General features: G+C 48.4%; 2 protein-coding genes across 2 annotated transcripts in view; both read right to left on the bottom strand.

Annotated features, from left to right (window-relative positions):
- LOC149432657 (uncharacterized) overlaps positions 1-7,589 on the bottom strand; it is a 32,784-nt gene extending 25,195 nt beyond the window's left edge. Inside the window, exon 1 of the mRNA XM_089665080.1 lies at positions 7,445-7,589. Within this exon, the coding sequence (XP_089521206.1) occupies positions 7,445-7,505 (61 nt within the window). The 5' untranslated portion in view covers positions 7,506-7,589. The remainder of the gene's footprint in view (positions 1-7,444) is intronic.
- Positions 7,590-17,005: 9,416 nt separating this feature from the next.
- The window catches only part of LOC149432658 (uncharacterized), a 30,688-nt gene continuing 27,849 nt past the window's right edge, over positions 17,006-19,844 (bottom strand). Inside the window, exon 4 of the mRNA XM_089665083.1 lies at positions 17,006-19,244. Within this exon, the coding sequence (XP_089521209.1) occupies positions 19,137-19,244 (108 nt within the window). The 3' untranslated portion in view covers positions 17,006-19,136. The remainder of the gene's footprint in view (positions 19,245-19,844) is intronic.

A 19,844-nucleotide genomic window follows, 5' to 3' on the forward strand; every position in this document is an offset into this window, starting at 1 on the left:
CTGATTTGGATGTAAATACCCTCAAATGAAAGCTGACAGTCTGCAGTTAAAGCACATCTTGTTAGTTTCATTTCAAATCTATTATGGTGGTGTATAGAGCCAAAAATGTTAGAATTGTGTCCATGTCCCAATATTTATGGACCTGACTGTAGGACCCTCATCTAGGATAAGGTCTGCTTTATGTTGGGATCGCCCAGGAACATGCAGATTTGAACCCATGCATTCCTGTGCCCTGTGATTATGCCTTTCATTTGAATGGGCTGGAAATTGCAGCGCAATGCATGGTATGGCGGTGAGATGCGACTTGGTGCCTGCCAATGCACTGCGTTTGAGATTTGCTTTTGGGGTGCCATTAACATTAGATTGGCTCCTACATGCAGATTGTGAGGGCAACACGTTTCATATGTGGTGCAGGAAATGTGCAGGGAACTCGCCGTTCACGCACTCCGGTGCAAATTCTTCCTGACCCATGTATATAAGCGGACGGAAGCAGTGCAGGGGCGGGTGGCTGTTTATAAACGTCCTCCCTGCTTCCCTGCTTTATGGGTGTAAAAGCAATCAGTGTAAAAAAAAATTATCGTGTGATAAAAAAAAAAAACATAAATAATGGTATTAAAAAAAAATGAAAATGTAAAACAATTTTAGAAAAATTATAATTTTTGGTTAAAAACTAATTTGGGTTATTTTTTTTTTTTACTAAAAAGATAACTGAATAAATTTTGGCCAAGATTTATGAAGAAAGATTTTTTATTTGCAAAATTTTATAAGAAAAACACTTTTTTTCAAAATGTTTGGCCTTTTTCATTTATATAGAACAAAAATAAAAATCCCAGCAGTGAATAAATACCACCAAAATAAAGCTTTATCTGTATAAAAAAAATGCTAAAACATTCATATGGGTACAGTGTTGCATGACCGCGCAATTGTCATTCACAGTGTGACAGCGCTGAAAGCCAGACTGGAAGGGGGGGAAAGTGTCCGGACTGGAAGGGGGGGAAAGTGTCCGGACTGGAAGGGGTGAAAGTGTCCGGACTGGAAGGGGTGAAAGTGTCCGGACTGGAAGGGGGGAAAGTGTACGGACTGAAAGGGGGGGAAAGTGTCCGGACTGGAAGGGGGGGAAAGTGTCCGGACTGGAAGGGGGGAAAGTGTCCGGACTGGAAGGGGGGAAAGTGTCCGGACTGGAAGGGAGGGAAAGTGTCCGGACTGGAAGGGGGTGAAAGTGTTCGGACTGGAAGGGGGGAAAGTGTCCGGACTGGAAGGGGGGAAAGTGTCCGGACTGGAAGGGGGGGAAAGTGTCCGGACAGGAAGGAGGGAAAGTGTCCGGACTGGAAGGGGGGAAAGTGTCCGGACTGGAAGGGAGGGAAAGTGTCCGGACTGGAAGGGGGGAAAGTGTCCGGACTGGAAGGGAGGGAAAGTGTCCGGACTGGAAGGGGGTGAAAGTGTCCGGACTGGAAGGGGGGAAAGTGTCCGGACTGGAAGGGGGGAAAGCGTCCGGACTGGAAGGGGGGGAAAGCGTCCGGACTGGAAGGGGGTGAAAGTGTCCGGACTGGAAGGGGGTGAAAGTGTCCGGACTGGAAGGCGGGGAAAGCGTCCAGACTGGAAGGGGGGGAAAGCGTCCAGACTGGAAGGGGGGTGAAAGTGTCCGGACTGGAAGGGGGGTGAAAGTGTCCGGATTGGAAGGGGGGTGAAAGTGTCCGGACTGGAAGGGGGGTGAAAGTGTCCGGACTAGAAGGGGGGTGAAAGTGTCCGGACTGGAAGGGGGTGAAAGTGTCCGGACTGGAATGGGGTGAAAGTGTCCGGACTGGAAGGGGGGAAAGTGTCCGGACTGGAATGGGGTGAAAGTGTCCGGACTGGAAGGGGGGTGAAAGCGTCCGGACTGGAAGGGGTTGAAAGCGTCCGGACTGGAAGGGGCTGAAAGCGTCCGGACTGGAAGGGGGGGAAAGCGTCCGGACTGGAAGGGGGGGAAAGCGTCCGGACTGGAAGGGGGGGAAAGCGTCTGGACTGGAAGGGGGGGAAAGTGTCCGGACTGGAATGGGGTGAAAGTGTCCGGACTGGAAGGGGGTGAAAGCGTCCAGACTGGAAGGGGGGTGAAAGCGTCCGGACTGGAAGGGGGGGAAAGTGTCCGGACAGGAAGGGGGGGGGGGAAGCGTCCGGACTGGAAGGGGGGGGAAGCGTCCGAACTGGAAGGGGGTGAAAGCGTCCGGACTGGAAGGGGGGGAAAGTGTCCGGACTGGAAGGGGGGGAAAGTGTCCGGACTGGAATGGGGTGAAAGTGTCCGGACTGGAAGGGGGTGAAAGCGTCCGGACTGGAAGGGGGTGAAAGTGTCCGGACTTGAAGGGGGGGAAAGTGTCCGGACTGGAAGGGGGGTGAAAGTGTCCGGACTGGAAGGGGGGAAAGTGTCCGGACTTGAAGGGGGGGAAAGTGTCCGGACTGGAAGGGGTGAAAGCGTCCGGAATGGAAGGGGGGTGAAAGTGTCCGGACTGGAAGGGGGGAAAGTGTCCGGAATGGAAGGGGGGTGAAAGTGTCCGGACTGGAAGGGGGGAAAGTGTCCGGAATGGAAGGGGGGGAAAGTGTCCGGACTGGAAGGGGGGTGAAAGTGTCTGGACTGGAAGGGGGTGAAAGTGTCCGGACTGGAAGGGGGGGGAAGCGTCTGGACTGGAAGGGGGTGAAAGTGTCCGGACTGGAAGGGGGGGGAAGCGTCTGGACTGGAAGGGGGTGAAAGTGTCCAGACTGGAAGGGGGGGGAAGCGTCTGGACTGGAAGGGGGGGAAAGTGTCCGGACTGGAAGGGGGGGGGAAGCGTCTGGACTGGAAGGGGGGGAAAGTGTCCGGACTGGAAGGGGGGGGAAGCGTCTGGACTGGAAGGGGTTAATGACATTCTGCTGAGTTTGTTGTCACAGCAGAAAGTGTTAAACATTGTGCTACATTGGTTGCTGAGAAGGAGGGGGGAGTTTGGTTTGGGCGACAAATGGCCATGAAGTGACTGGGCTCCCCAATGTGTGACACGCCTTTTCACGTGTAAATGGCGCTTTATAAAATGGTGAGCGGGAATATCTTGTTCACACTATGCAAGGTCTGAATGGGGCCTAGGGGTCCGAGACAGATAGGATGACCTCCCCCCCTCCTGTATACAAAGATGGAAGCTGCAGGGAACTGTCATTCACCAGTCATTTAAATACACTTGTTTCATTGTAAATATTCGGATTACTGTGATAGGTTGTATACAAGGTACAGGCGGGTCAATTCACCATTAAAAGAAAACTCTATTTGTGTAAAAAAAAATGATACGTCCGTCATATGGGTACAGTGTTGCATAACTGCGCAATTGTCATTCAAAGTGCAACAGCTCTGAAAGCTGAATATTGGCCTGGGCAGGGAGGGGGTGACAGTGCCCGGTAGGTGAGGGGTTAATATCACTGCTTCAATCCAAACGCCATTTTTAATTTTTTTTTTCTTTTTGCATTGGTACATCCCCCCAGGGCCATGCCCAGACGCCCCCCCCCCCCCCCCATGCCATTTGTTTGATCATCCTTTGTCTCCGAACCTACTGGGATTGAAGCCCGGTGCGGTCAGCTCATTAGTACTACTTTGGCGATATTTGTTTTTTAAATCTTTACTTTTACCAACATTTTTTGCTATGTGTATATCTCACGGAGTCATTCATTCTCTGAATTCTTTGCTGATTTCGGAAATATCTTTATTGGCAACTACCGTCTGTTTCTTAAAGCGGCAATAAATCCCAAACCGAAAGTGTCCTAGATTGCAGCGTACCGATCATTCCATGTGGTGGCTGCATTCGTTTTCCTTTTTACAGACTTTTTTCTGCTTTGTTTTCACCTGGTGATCTGGTAAGTAACACCAGGGGCATCATGAATATAGTATCTTTGGTCTATATACACTTTTTATATATTATCCAACACCAGGGGCATATTTACCACAAGGCAAACAAGGCATTTGCCTAGGGTGGCATTTTTCAGGGGGGCAGCAGCAACATGGGGACCAGGTAGGATCTGAGAGAGACTTCAGGCTGCTTGATAGTGTATACAGAGCCTGACTCTCGTTCCCGGGGATGTCCGGAGCTGTGAAGGTGAGTGTCTCCTCTCTCGCCAGGGTGGGGGGGGGGGGGGTTGCCAGTGTGTATGGGGTGGTGGTAGTGGAAGGCTCCTCTCTCGGGTGGGGGGGGGTGTTTGTCAGTGTTATGCAGGCCATAAACGGGTCTGAAAATCAGCTGATTTTACAGCCGAAAAAAAAAATTGGCCGATTTTCGCACCATTAGTGGGTTAATTGGTCGGACATTTTTCAGGGTTTTTGCGCATTTTTTTGATTGGTAAATTTGGAAAATTTGCGGCCGATTTTGACGATCATCTGATTTTCCCAGCAATGATGGACAAATCGGCCGATCATTTTACCAATAAAAAATCTGCGCATGAGCCGTGACCTGGAAGAAGAAGAAAAAAAAGAAGAAGAAGAAAAAGAAGAAGAAGAAGAAGAATTCCAGTCCACTATTATATTTTATATGAAAAGTATAAAACAATGTATCCATTTGTATCCGAATAAAAACATCTGTATCCGAAATGGATATAAATAGATACAAATGGATACAAATGGATACAAATGGATGCAAATGGATACAAATGGATGGAAATGGATACAAATGGATATAAATAGATACAAATGGATACAAATGGATGCAAATGGATGGAAATGGATACAAATGGATGGAAATGGATGGAAATGGATATAAATAGATACAAATGGATACATATGGATACAAATGGATGCAAATGGATACAAATGGATGGAAATGGATACAAATGGATGGAAATGGATATAAATAGATACAAATGGATACAATGTTGCAACCACAAGACTATATTCATGTAAAATATAATAGCGCAGCTCTCTGCAGGGACAGAAGTAAAAATGCCGGCCGTAGACGGGACGAAAATCGGCTGATTTATTTTTGCCGTTGGTGGTAATGTCGGCCGATTGAATGACTGATTTCTCCGTGGGGGGGGGGAGCCAATTTTTGTGTTGCCTAGGGCAGCATGAAACCTGAGTAACACACCTCCTGTATTGGGCAGCACAGTGGCTGAACGGTCAGCACTTCCCCCTGGCAGTACTCAGGTCGTTGGTTCAAATCCCAACCATGCCACCACCTGCCTGGAGTTCGCATGTTCTCCCAGTGCCTGCGTGGGTTTCCTCCGGGTACTCCAGTTTCCTCCCAAGGACCTGCTGGGAGGATAATTGACTCCTATCTAAGTTGGCCCTAGTATGGTTATGAATGTAAGGCTGGCCATACACTATACAATTTTCTGCCCAATTTCCTTTTGATTTACCTTCAACTATGTAGTGCAAGAGCCGGCCTTATTGGATACAATGGAAAGTGTTGTTAGGTTTGACCTCCTATTATATGGTTTTTGGTAAATCTAAAGCAAAAATCTCATGAAAATTGTATAATGTATGGCTAGCCTAAGTTAGGCTGGCCATACACCATACATTTTCTTACAATTTTCTGTCCAATTTTCTTTAGATTTACCTGCAACTATGTAGTGTAAGGGCTTTCCTAATTGGATACAATTGAAAGTGTTGTTACAGTTGACCTCGTATTATATGTTTTTTGGTAAATCTAAAGCAAACATCTCAAGCAAAATTGAATAATGTATGGCCAGCCTTATGCAGGCCATAGACGGGGTCGTTTATCGGCTGAATTTTCCTCCACACGAAAAATCGGTCGATAATCGCGCCGTTAGTGGGGCCAGCCCATCTGCCGTTTTTCGCGGATCTTCTCATTTACTTTTATCGGTCATGTTGGAAAATCCACAGAAAACGGCCGTTTTTCGTGGACATTGGTGGTAGCATTGCTGCCAGCAACCACCTATTTTTCATTTTTCGGCCAAAAATTCGGCCGATAAACGACCCGTCTATGGCCTGCCTTATGTAGTCCATAGACGGGTTGAAAACCGGCCGTTTAAAAAAAAAAATGAAAAATTGGTTGTTTGATCGGCCGACGTTACCACCAACTGTAAAAATAATCGGCCGATTTTCGTCCCGTCTGCGGCCGGCATTTAGCCCCATAATTACTTCTGTCCCTGCAGAGAGCTCCGCTATTATATTTGACATGAAAAAGTCTTGCGGTTGCAGCAATGTATCCATTTGTATCCATTTGTATCCATTTCCATCCATTTCCATCCATTTGTATCCATTTGTATCCATTTCCATCCATTTGTATCCATTTGTATCCATTTCCATCCATTTGTATCCATTTGTATCCATTTCCATCCATTTGTATCCATTTCCATCCATTTCCATCCATTTGTATCCATTTCCATCCATTTGTATCCATTTCCATCCATTTGTATCCATTTCCATCCATTTGTATCCATTTGTATCCATTTCCATCCATTTGTATCCATTTGTATCCATTTCCATCCATTTGTATCCATTTCCATCCATTTGTATCCATTTCCATCCATTTGTATCCATTTCCATCCATTTCCATCCATTTGTATCCATTTCCATCCATTTGTATCCATTTCCATCCATTTGTATCCATTTCGGATACAGATGTTTTTACTTGGATACAATTGGATACATTTGTTGCAACCGCAAAACTTTTCTGATAAAATATAATAGCGGGCTGGAATTCTTCTTTCTATTCTTCCTCTTTGCCAGGAAAATCGGGCGATCGTCAAACTCTGATGCGAATTTTCCAACTTGGCCGATAAAAAAAATATGCAAAAAGCCCAAAAAACAGCCGACCAATTAACCCACTAATGGTGCAGAAATCAGCCGATTTTCGACCTGTCTATGGCCTGCATTCGGGACCTTCAATTGTACACTCCTTGAGGATTAGGGACTGATGTGAGTGTACACTATATATATATATATACGCTCACAGCAGTGAGTATATATAAGGGCTCCATAAATTGACAGCACTATATAAGTACCTGAAATAAATAATAAAGATTAGAGCACCCCACTCTGGAGGAAGGAGCACAGGAGGCACAGCAGCATTGTCAGTCTGTATGGAAGTATGGAAGTGTTAGTTGGACTAGCAGATTTAGATACACTAACAAACTGAAGCAGAACTCCGGCTCACACTTTATAAGCAGTTACAGCAAACCATTTTTTTTTTTCCTTTTGGGATAAAGGCTTTCCATACATAAATAAATGCTAATCCTTGTAAGCGCCCCTGTCATTAGTAAATGGTTTGTCTCATCCCTGTAACTGCTGTATTTGGAGGAAACCTTGGTCTGTTGACTTACTGGCTGGATCACCGGGTGAAAATAAATCAAAGAAAGGCTGTAAAAAAAAAAAAAAAGAAAAGGAATGCAGCCGTCGCAGGTAAGAATCGATAATCTGCAATATAACGCGCTCTGCTTTGGGGTTCGATGTCGCTGTGAAGGAACATATTTTTCTTCACGAATTGTTACAAAAACTTACCAAAAATGAGCAGCTGGATGGAGATAATCCCAGAAAGTCCTCCAAGTTGGGGTCCCGCCATTATTTCAGGGGGGGGGAGGTAGGACGCACAATAAAATCCGGGGTTCCGTTTTCCCCCCACACACTGGAGGACGCTCTGCTCACCGACTCGTCAGGCTGTGAAATGGTTGGAACGGTCTACTGACTGACATGGGGAGAGGCAAAGAGGAAAATCCACATTCTTTATCAGTGATCACGATGGAGATCATCAATACTGGGACTGAACACGGCTCACACGTGACCAGGAGGAAACAATGTGTACAAAAAGGGGACGGGCGGACTAGTGTTCCCGCGAAGGTGGACAGGTGAACGACCTTTACAGCTCAAGCTTAATCTGCTTATATTACCACCCCCCCCCCCTCATCAACACAAGAATGACAATGTTTAATCAAACCTTTCTGTTTTCATTACATACCTTAGTTTAGCCTCATTGATGCCGTCACTGGGTCTCTGTGATTCTCTATGAAACGCATAGCATCACAGCACCCGGCCTTAGCACTCCTCTCAAGAGCCCTCAGTCCTGATGCAAGCAGTGGGAGGACTTATGCGAATATCAAAATGCCTTGGTGGGTGTCAGTCTGGAAGAGTGGGCGTGCCTAGGCAGGCTGAACTTACATAAAGGCCGCCCTAGGTAATACCAACACATGCCTGAGCCTTCATCACTGAAAGAACTGAATGTGCGCCAGGGACAGTCAGGCTGGGGAAGAAAGGGGCGGGGCCAGGGACAGTCGGGCTGGGGAAGAAAGGGGCGGGGCCAGGGACAGTCAGGCTGGGGAAGAAAGGGGCGGGACCAGGGACAGTCACTGGGGAAAAAAAGGGGTGGGACCAGGGACAGTCACTGGGGAAGAAAGGGGTGGGACCAGGAAGTTAGGCTTTGGAAGAAAGGGGTGGGGCCAGGGACAGTCAGGCTGGGGAAGAAAGGGGCGGGGTCAGGGACAGTCACTGGTAAGAAAGGGGTGGGAACAGGGAAGTCAGACTGGGGAAGAAAGGGGCGGGGCCAGGGACAGTCATTGGGGAAGAAAGGGGTGGGGCCAGGGACAGTCATTGGGGAAGAAAGGGGCGGGGCCAGGGACAGTCAGGCTGGGGGAGAAAGGGGTGGGGCCAGGGAAGTCAGACTAGGCAAGAAAGGGGTCGGACCAGGGACACTCAGGCTGTGGAAGAAAGGGGCGGGGCCAGGGACAAGCAGGCTGGGGAAGAAAGGGGTGGGGCCAGGGACACTCAGGCTGTGGAAGAAAGGGGCGGGGCCAGGGACAGTCAGGCTGGGGGAGAAAGGGGTGGGGCCAGGGAAGTCAGACTAGGCAAGAAAGGGGTCGGACCAGGGACACTCAGGCTGTGGAAGAAAGGGGCGGGACCAGAGACAAGCAGGCTGGGGAAGAAAGGGGTGGGGCCAGGGACACTCAGGCTGTGGAAGAAAGGGGCGGGGCCAGGGACAAGCAGGCTGGGGAAGAAAGGGGTGGGGCCAGCGCCAGTCAGGCTGGGGAAGAAAGGGACAGAGCCAGGGACAGTCAGGTTAGGGAGGAAAGAGCTAGATGATGCTGGAAATCCTGAAGCCACGAAAATACTATCTCATCACCCCAATTCTTCACTCTGTACACTGGAATCCATTTAAATGGAGGATATCCTTTATAGTTGGCCAACTACATCTCAAAATAATTTGGACCCCGTGTACCTGACAGGAATGAGAAAGGAAAATAACTCAAGCTCGGAATCCATCCAAAACTCTCTTGGACCTTGTGCATGCTATGATGCAGCACCCGCAATATGGAACTCACTGTGATCCATTGTGTGGGAGGCACCCTCTCTGTAACCATAGTCTGGGAAGAACCCCCGCTAGATCCATTTACTTGGAAGCTCCCTCTCTGGATCAATTGTCTGGAAGAACCCTTTTTGAATCCATTGCCTGGGAGGTACCCCATTTGGATCCATTGTCTAGGATGCACCCTCTCTGGATTCAATGTCTGGGAAACACCCTCTCTGGATCCATTTTCCAGGAAGCACCCTCTTTTGATCCATTGACCAGGAAACACTCTCTGAATCTGTTGCCTGGAAAGCACCCTCTCTGGATCCATTGTCTAGGATGCGTCCTTTCTGGATTCAGTGTCTGGTAAGCACCCTCTCTGGATCCACTTTCCAGGAAGCACCCTCTTTTGATCTGTTTTCAGGAAACATCCTCTCTGAATCTGTTGTCTTGAAAGCATCTTCTCTTGATCCACTGTATAGGAAGCACCCACTTTGGATCCTTAGTCCAGGAAGCACCCATTCTGGATCCATTTACTGAGAAGTTCCCTCTGGATTCATAGTTCAGGAATCATCTTCTCTTAATTTTTTGTCTGGGAAGCACCCTCTCTGGATCCACTGTCCAGAAAGCACCCTCTTTGGATCTATTTATCTGGAAGAACTCTCTCTGGATCCATTGTCTGGGAATCACCCTATCAAGATCCTTTTTCTGGGGAAGTATCCTCTCCAGATACATTCTCCGGGAAGCACCCTCTCTGAAAGTATTGTGTAGGAAACATCCTCTTTGAATCCATTGTCTGAATACTTCCTCTCTGAATCCATTGTACAGGAAGCACCCTTTCTGGATCCATGCACTTGGAAGAACTCTCTCTGATTCCATTGTCAAGAAAGAACAATCTCTGGATCCATTCACCTAGAAGAACTCTCTCTGGATCCATTGTCCAGGAAGTGCCCTCTTTAAATCTATTCTCAGGGAAGCACCCTCTCTGGATCCATTGTCTAGGATGCACCCTCTCCAGACCCATTTTCCAGGAAGCACCCTCTCTTGATCTATTGTCCAGGAAACACCTTCTCTGAATCTGTTGCCTCGAAAGCACCCTCTCTGGATCCATTGTCCATAAACCATCCTCTCTGGATCCTTAGCCCAGGAAGCACCCTCTCCGGATCCATTTACTGGGATGAACTCTCTCTGGATCCATTGTCCAGAAAGCACCCTCTTTGGATCTATTTATCTGGAAGATATTTCTCTGGATCCATTATCCGGGAAGCACCCTATCAAGATCCCTTTTCTAGGAAGTATCCTAAACTTTCTCTCTGAATCCATTGTACAGGAAACACCCTCTCTGAACCTGTTGCCTGGAAAGTATCCTCTCTGGATCCATAGTCTGGGAAGCATCCACTCTGGATCCATTCACTGAGAAGTGCCCTCTCTGGATTCCTAGTCCGGGAATCATCTTCCCTTAATTCAATGACTAGGAATCACCCTCTGGATCCATTGTCCAGAAAGCATCCTCTTTGGATCTATTTATCTGGAAGAACTCTCTCTGGATCCATTGTCTGGGAGGCACCCTGTAGGGATCCATCGTCCAGGAAGCTCCCTCTCTAAATCCCTTCTCAGGGAAGCACCCTCTCTGGATCCATTGTTGGAAAGCACCCTCTGAATCCATTCTATGGAAACTTCCACTCAGAATCCATTGTTCAGGAAGCATGTTCTTTGGATTCATTGTCCCAACAGAACCTTCTCTAGATCCAATGTCTGGGAAGTGCCTTTTCTGAATGTTTTTAAAAACAGACCCAGAACACATCTCTTCACCGTGACTTCTAGCACCATCCTTCCTTTCGGAAATCCCACCACCAATCTAATAAGCGTTCTGAGTCCTCAGAAGAGTGCTCTAGAAATATGAAGGGAAAAGTAGCAACAACAGTGGAGGCGGCACACAGAAAAACTGGAATCTTTACTGAAAAAACAACTATTTTCTAATGAAGGTTTTTGCATTTGTGTCCTCATAGAGGAGCCGGTCTGTTAACCTTCAGGAATTCCCAGCGAGTCTCAGTCATTGTCAGGTTGTCGGTTCAGGTTTGTCTCGGTATTTTCTCACTCTAAACCTGTTATTGGCTCATCCGAGTAATCACAGAGAAGTCTCACCTACCTTTCCGAGACGGGAAATACGGACACGGAACTTCCTGCAGCAACTCAACGGGAAAGACTGCAAACGAGAATACTGCCGGTGATTGGGTTTTTTTTAATTTGCACTATCAGTTTAAATATTTAGAACAGACCTTAACCACTTCCAGTCTGGACAGTCCCCCCCCCTTCCAGTCCGGACACTCCCCCCCTTCCAGTCCGGACACTTTCTCCCCCTTCCAGTCCGGACACTTTCCCCCCTTCCAGTCCGGACACTTTCCCCCCCTTCCAGTCCGCACACTTTCACCCCCTTCCAGTCCGGACACTTTCCCCCCCTCCAGTCCGGACACTTTCCCCCCCTTCCAGTCCGGACACCCCCCTCCCTTCCAGTCCGGACACTCCCCCCCTTCCAGTCCGGACACTTTCACCCCCTTCCTGTCCGGACACTTTCCCTCCCTTCCAGTCCGGACACCCCCCTCCCTTCCAGTCCGGACACTCCCCCCCCTTCCAGTCCGGACACTTTCACCCCCTTCCTGTCCGGACACTTTCCCTCCCTTCCAGTCCGGACACTCCCCCCCCCTTCCAGTCCGGACACTTTCCCCCCTTCCAGTCCAGACACTCCCCCCCTTCCAGTCCGGACACTTTCACCCCCATCCAGTCCGGACACTTTCCCCCCTTCCAGTCCGGACACTTTCCCCCCTTCTAGTCTGGACACTTTTACCTCCTTCCAGTCCAGACACTTTCACCCCCTTCCAGTCCGGACACTTTCCCCCCTTCCAGTCCAGACACTCCCCCCCCCTTCCAGTCCGGACACTTTCCCCCCTTCCAGTGCAGACACTCCCCCCCCTTCCAGTCCGGACACTTTCACCCCCATCCAGTCCGGACACTTTCCCCCCTTCTAGTCTGGACACTTTTACCTCCTTCCAGTCCGGACACTTTCCCCCCTTCCAGTCCGGACACTTTCACCCCCTTCCAGTCCGGACACTTTCCCCCCTTCCAGTCCGGACACTTTCACCCCCTTCCGGTCCAGACACTCCCGCCTCCTTCCAGTCCAGACACTCCCCCCCTTCCAGTCCGGACACTTTCCCCCCCTTCCAGTCCGGACACTTTCCCTCCTTCCAGTCCGGACACTTTCACCCCCTTCCGGTCCGGACACTTTCCCCCCCTTCCGGTCCGGACACTTTCCCCCCCTTCTGGTCCGGACACTTTCACCCCTTCCGGTCCGGACACTTTCACCCCCTTCCAGTCCGGACACTTTCCCCCCCTTCCAGTCCGGACACTTTCCCCCCCTTCCAGTCCGGACACTTTCACCCCCTTCCAGTCCGGACACTTTCCCCCCCTTCCAGTCCGGACACTTTCACCCCCCTTCTAGTCTGGACACTTTCACCCCCCTTTCCAGTCCGGACACTTTCCCCCCTTTCCAGACCCTTTCCCCCCCCTTCCAGTCCAGGCCAATTTTCAGCTTTCAGTGCTATCACACTTTGAATGACAATTGCGCGGTCATGCAACACTGTACCCATATTAATTTTTTAGCATTTTTTTGAGACATAAAAATTTATTTTGGCGGTATTTATTCACCACTTTTTTGCTATATAAATGAAAAAGTCCAAAATTTTTTTTAAAAAGTGTTTTTCTTATAACATTTTGCAAATAAATTATATTTCTTCATAAATCTTGGCCAAAATGTATTCAGTTATCTTTTTAGTAAAAATAAAAATAACCCAAATTAGTTTATAACCAAAAATTATAATTTTTAAACATTTTTACATTTTTATTTTATTTTTTTATATTATTATTCTTTATTTATTTTTTACATATTGTCACCCTAGCAGTGCAGCGTCACCATGGTGGGGGGGGTGATAAAGATTTTTTTCTTTATTTTTTTTTACACTGATTGCTTTTACACCCATAAAGGCTGTACGATCATTTTCTCCTTCTCTCTGGCTGCATTCTTGCAGTCATTGAGAACTACTGTGAGAGCTGTAATTGGTCACAGCTTGTCACATGGTACAAGGTTGTTGTGAATAGCCCTGTACCATGTGATCTCTGTGATCATTCACAGATTTCACATGTAGTAAGCAATGATGACAGAAGTGACATCTTGCTTACTACTCTGCATGTGATCACTGATTGGCCAATCAGTGATCACATGATCAGGACATCACACAGAGGTCCCGTACAGCAATCGGTGTTCCACTGTGTCCAGAGGACACAGCGCGCACCGGAACGTGGTGCTGTGCGCTCCCAGGGAGCACGCACAAGCAGGGGGCGTGGAGGCCATTTATAAACGTCCACCCGCCCCTGCACTGCCACCATCCGGCCGTTTATATACAACGGCCGGACGGGAGGTGGTTAACCTCCCTACCAGTCCGATTATGTCAGTATTTCTGTGCTCAAAGCGGTACATTTTTTTGCATGGAAATATGTTGTTTTTTTTATTGTCGGCCTGTAATTTTTAGGAATAACTCACTGAAATCTCTCTGAACAAGAGTCTAGTAAACATCCCGGGGAGGATAAAACTTGAAACACGAAATCATAAATTATAATATAATAAATAATCATAAAAAATAATAATATAATAATAATAAATGTAATTCAATAATATAATCAAACCAAAAACACTGAAATGTGAAATAGAGCGCCAAGTTCGCACATCGCTGAGCTCAGTCGCAGAATCGTTTTCAGTGTCTGATGAGGAATTTCCCCCACCAATCATTATCACTCAATTCTGCAAGTGGTTCTGATTTACTATCGCTGTTCTCTAGCCGGTCTAAAACCGCGTCTGACCTAAAGGGACGCTTTTTGGACGCCATGGACGTTTCTCAGTTTCCAGGCAGAAAGGGCGGTAAAAATGCAGGCAGGGCGCCGGACAAAGCACTCGGGACACAATGTATGTGAAATGGTTGGATACAGGAATGTTATACTATGTGATTTTAGTGTATTTAGTGAATGTCACGTTTACAATTTTCAAATTTCCCGCCAGTTCTGTCCCCCGTACGTCCCGACGTCGCAGGGACTAGAACCCGGAAGACGGATGCCGGCATCGGCTGGAGGACATTGCTGGGGACACTGCAGGGGGGACATCGCGGGAGCGCAGGACAAGGTAAGTGAAGAAGAGATCCCGGAGCAATGCTGCAGTGTATTCCCGAGTGTAGCTCGGGGGGGGGGGGGGGTTACTGCTTGTGGTGCTGAAACTTTACCCCGAGCTACACTCGGGAATACCGCCAGGGGGGTTATGGGGTCTACCTCCTTCTTCTAAGGTCCAAGTGGCACTGATACACAAAGCTTGAGCAAGAAACAGTTTCAGCTGTGTAGTGGTGGATGCACTAATATAGCTCAGAGTGTTAGCAGGGCTCTGATTCGCTGCCAGCAATTTTCATGCTGGGCAAAGGTACCTCCCACCGTCCTCCTGCACCAGGAACAGAATATGGTACCATACCCATGCAGTTTGCAGGATCTCCACCATCTTGACCGCTCACATGTTCCTGGCCTGTAGCCCACTTTTAATGTTCTACCTTCTTGGAACTGAATACACAGTTCTTTCTGAAATACAAGTTCACCATTGTCTCCTTGGACCTGACATCAACAACACTGTACAGTTCATTTTCGACTTTAACGTGGGGATGCCAACCAGCACTTCCCGTTCCCTCAGAGTAGGTCCCATTAGATGAGTTCTTTGATGGGGCCTATATTGGGCCTACCGGAAGGGCAACTTCCTTGAGCTGCAACATTACATACTGGTATACTGTAGGCACCCTCTTTCCATCAACCTCTATCCCAAAAGCTCGGCCCTATGCTTGCCCCACCCTCAGTGCCCACATATGTTCCTGGCCTGTAGCCCATTTTTAATGTTCTACCCTCTTGGAACTGAGTACACAGTTCTTTCTGAAATACAAATTCACCATTGTCTCCTTGGACCTGACATCAACAACACCGGACAGTTCATTTTCAACTTTAATGCGGGGATGTCAACCAGCACTTCTCGTTCCCTCAGAGTAGGTCCCCTTAGATGAGTTCTTTGATGGGGCCTATATTGGGCCTACTGGAAGGGCAACTTCCTTGGGCTGCAACATTACATACTGGTATACTGTAGGCACCCTCTTTCCATCAACTTCTATCCCAAAGCTCGGCCCTATGCTTGCCCCACCCAGAGTGCCCACACAGGACCTCCCACCGTCCTCCTGCACCAGGAACAGAATATGGTGCCATACCCATGCAGTTTGAGGAACTCCACCATCCTGACCGCTCACATGTTCCTGGCCTGTAGACCACTTTTAATGTTCTACCCTCTTGGAACTGAGTACACAGTTCTTTCTGAAATACAAATTCACCATTGTCTCCTTGGACCTGACATCAACAACACCGGACAGTTCATTTTCAACTTTAATGCGGGGATGTCAACCAGCACTTCTCGTTCCCTCAGAGTAGGTCCCCTTAGATGAGTTCTTTGATGGGGCCTATATTGGGCCTACTGGAAGGGCAACTTCCTTGGGCTACATACCTACATACCGGTATACTGTAGGCACCCTCTTTCCATCAACTTCTATCCCAAAGCTCGGCCCTATGCTTGCCCCACCCAGAGTGCCCACACAGGACCTCCCACCGTCCTCCTGCACCAGGAACAGAATATGGTGCCATACCCATGCAGTTTGAGGAACTCCACCATCCTGACCGCTCACATGTTCCTGGCCTGTAGACCACTTTTAATGTTCTACCCTCTTGGAACTGAGTACACAGTTCTTTCTGAAATACAAATTCACCATTGTCTCCTTGGACCTGACATCAAAAACACTGTACAGTTCATTTTCAACTTTAATGTGGGGATGTCAACCAGCACTTCCCGTTCCCTCAGAGTAGGTCCCCTTAGATGAGTTCTTGATGGGGCCTATATTGGGCCTACCGGAAGGACAACTTCCTTGGGCTGCAACTTTACATAGCAGTATGCTGTAGGCACCCTCTTTCCATCAACCTCTACCCCAAAGCTCGGCCCTATGCTAGCCCCACCCACAGTGCCCACACAGGGAAGGAGATTTTCCAACAAATGTTCTACAGCTTTACTGTAAAATGGATTTGATGAGCAGGGTAGATCAGATTATATAGACTGCTGAATGACTCGGAGAAGAGACGATTCCCCTTCCCTCTCTCCTAGCTGAGACAAGACCTTACGGCCAAATTCCTTTTTTTTACAACATTCCTCTTTTCATGTTGATCTTCTGTTTTTTTAACGGAACGCTATAACATTTTGTGTATTTTGTGAAAAAGTCTTCACCCCCCTTGAAATTTTTGCACATTTTGTCACATTACAACTAAAAGCGTAAATGTATTTTGTTGGGATTGGATGTGATGGACCGACACAAAGTGGCACATAATTGTGAAGTTGAAGGAAAAAGATAAATGGTTTTCAAAATTTTTTACAAATAAATCTGTGAAAAGCGTGACGGCATTTGTATTCGGCCCCCTTTACTCTGATACCCCTAACTAAAATCTAGTGGAACCATCTGCCTTCATAAGTCTTCTATATAGTAAATAGAATCCCCCTGTGTGTCATGTGATCTCAGTATAAATCCAGCTGTTCTGTGAAGCCCTCAGAGGTTTGTTAGAGAACATTAGTGAACAAACAGCATCATGAAGGCCAAAGAACACACCAGACAGGTCAGGGATAAAGTTGTGGAGAAGTTTAAAGCAGGATTAGGTTATAAAAAAAAAAAAAGGTTTTGACCATCTCATGGAGCACTGTTCAATCACACACTATATTGCCCAAAGTATTGGGCCGCCAGGCCTTTCCACACATATGAACATTAATGGCCTCCCAGTCTTAGTTCGTAGGGTTCAATATGGAGTTGACCCCGCCCTTTGCAGCTATAACAGCTTCAACTCTTCTGGGAAAGCCGTGGACATAGTGAATGCGGGGTCCGGGGAGAGCGGATATAGTGAATGCGGGGTCCGGGGAGAGCGGATATAGTGAATGCGGGGTCTGGGACAGCGGATATAGTGAATGCGGGGTCCGGGGAGAGCGGATATAGTGAATGCGGGGTCCTGGGAGAGCGGATATAGTGAATGCGGGGTCCGGGGAGAGCGGATATAGTGAATGCGGGGTCCGGGGAGAGCGGATATAGTGAATGCGGGGTCTGGGGAGAGCGGATATAGTGAATGCGGGGTCCGGGGAGAGTGGATATAGTGAATGCGGGTCCGGGGAGAGCGGATATAGTGAATGCGGGGTCCAGGGAGAGCGGATATAGTGAATGCGGGGTCCGGGGAGAGCGGATATAGTGAATGCGGGGTCCGGGGAGAGCGGATATAGTGAATGCGGGGTCCGGGGAGAGCGGATACAGTGAATGCGGGGTCCGGGGAGAGCGGATATAGTGAATGCGGGGTCTGGGGAGAGCGGATATAGTGAATGCGGGGTCCGGGGAGAGCGGATACAGTGAATGCGGGGTCCGGGGAGAGCGGATATAGTGAATGCGTGGTCCGGGCAGAGCGGATATAGTGAATGCGGGGTCCGGGGAGAGCGAATATAGTGAATGCGGGGTCCAGGGAGAGCGGATATAGTGAATGCGGGGTCCGGGGAGAGCGGATATAGTGAATGCGGGGTCCGGGGAGAGTGGATATAGTGAATGCGGGGTCCGGGGAGAGCGGATATAGTGAATGCGGGGTCCGGGGAGAGCGGATATAGTGAATGCGGGGTCCGGGGAGAGCGGATATACTGAATCCGGGGTCCGGGGAGAGCGGATATAGTGAATGCGGGGTCCGAGGAGAGCGGATATAGTGAATGCGGGGTCCGGGGAGAGCGGATATAGTGAATATGGGGTCTGGGGAGAGCGGATATAGTGAATGCGGGGTCCGAGGAGAGCGGATATAGTGAATGCGGGGTCCGGGGAGAGCGGATATAGTGAATGCGGGGTCCGGGGAGAGCGGATATAGTGAATGCGGGGTCCGGGGAGAGCGGATATAGTAAATGCGGGGTCCTGGGAGAGCGGATATAGTGAATGGGGGGCCATTCCAGAACGGGCGGGAAAAAATTGATAACAGCCTGCTGGAGGAATAAGGGGGGGGGGGATGATGAACTCCGCGGTGACAGATCAGAGGAAGATCCGAGTAGACATGCGAAGCAAACAATGTAGCCATGGCTCAGGAGTCAATAAAAACATAGTAACAATTTATTGATAACAAATATCCAGGAACAAGGAGGCGGAGCGTCTGAAACGCGTTGTGCCCACCCACTCTCGCCCACCTTGATCCTTCGGAGTATAGCTTTGCACTTAGAACAGATCCGGTAACAGCGCAGCCTCGTGGCATCTCACCGGCCCAGATTCTGTTTTGCGCACACTGACACGCACACGGCTCCAGCGGCTCTGCGTTACTCCATCGGTCCGACTGTCACTTCTCAGTTACCATCATGCTGCACTTCTTCTACCAAGATATAAATCTGGATATTTCTTTTCCATAAATTGTTACTATGTTTTTATTGACTCCTGTGTCCTGGATACTTTGTTTCCTTTGTTGGTATGGATGCCCCATTGTTTTATTTTCTATATTTATATTTTGGAGTAACAATTGCATTGCTGTCCTTCTAAAAACAAGGACGTTCCTAGAAGACGTTGGCTGGCCCGGGTCCCTTAAATGACTACCACACGCTTGCCCCGCCCACACGCAGGTCCTAATTTTGCTATATGGATGTAATGGGAAGCCCATCAGCAGGAAGATTTGGTTTTCTGGTATCCCATTGGGCATCTGGAATGTGGTCAACCTAAATGAATATAAGCAGATCCATATGGAGGAGCGCTCTCCGCCTTATGATGAGGCGTCCAGGAAGGTGTCGCAGTTTGTTGATGTCCTCTGCGGTCCCCAGGTCAATGTTGCATGTTTAGCTGACAGATCCTGGAGGAGCATGGAACATATCTGTGGAACAAAGACAAAAATACACCAATGTAAAACTGAACGACCCACACTCCCCTTCTCTATCACCACGGGACTCCGGAGTTGAGGGACTAAACCAAATGGAAGACTTCTCCGAAGTTGAGGGACTAAACCAAATAGAAGACTTGGACCTTCCCCTCTCATAGTCAACATGATGCCTACTCTAAAACATGCTTCCACCGCAACGCTTTTAAATACTCTGAAGAAGGAAAATCCTTGATTGTGTCCACTCCCTGAATCCCATTTATCTCAGTCATGGATCCTGGATGCCTGGAAAACCCTTTCCCCAACACGTGTCCCTTGTCTACATACAATGTCAGCCTTCACTATTCCCCGGGGAATTCCTTACACTCCCTGTGGTACAACTCCCCTTTGAGGATTCAATGGCCTATCAAGCCTACCCCCCTCAAAGTGATATCTGGAATCAATTCATAACAACAGGTTCTACTCATTTTCCAAAGTATAATACATAAGGGAGGGGGGGATATGATCTCCATGTATAATACATGGGGGGATATGATCTCCATGTATAATACATAAGGGGGGATATGATCTCCATGTATAATACATAAGGGGGAGATA

The sequence above is a fragment of the Staurois parvus genome, unplaced genomic scaffold (assembly GCF_062004578.1).
Source record: "Staurois parvus isolate SC_StPar_1 unplaced genomic scaffold, SC_StPar_1.0 ptg002119l, whole genome shotgun sequence".
Taxonomy (NCBI): domain Eukaryota; kingdom Metazoa; phylum Chordata; class Amphibia; order Anura; family Ranidae; genus Staurois; species Staurois parvus.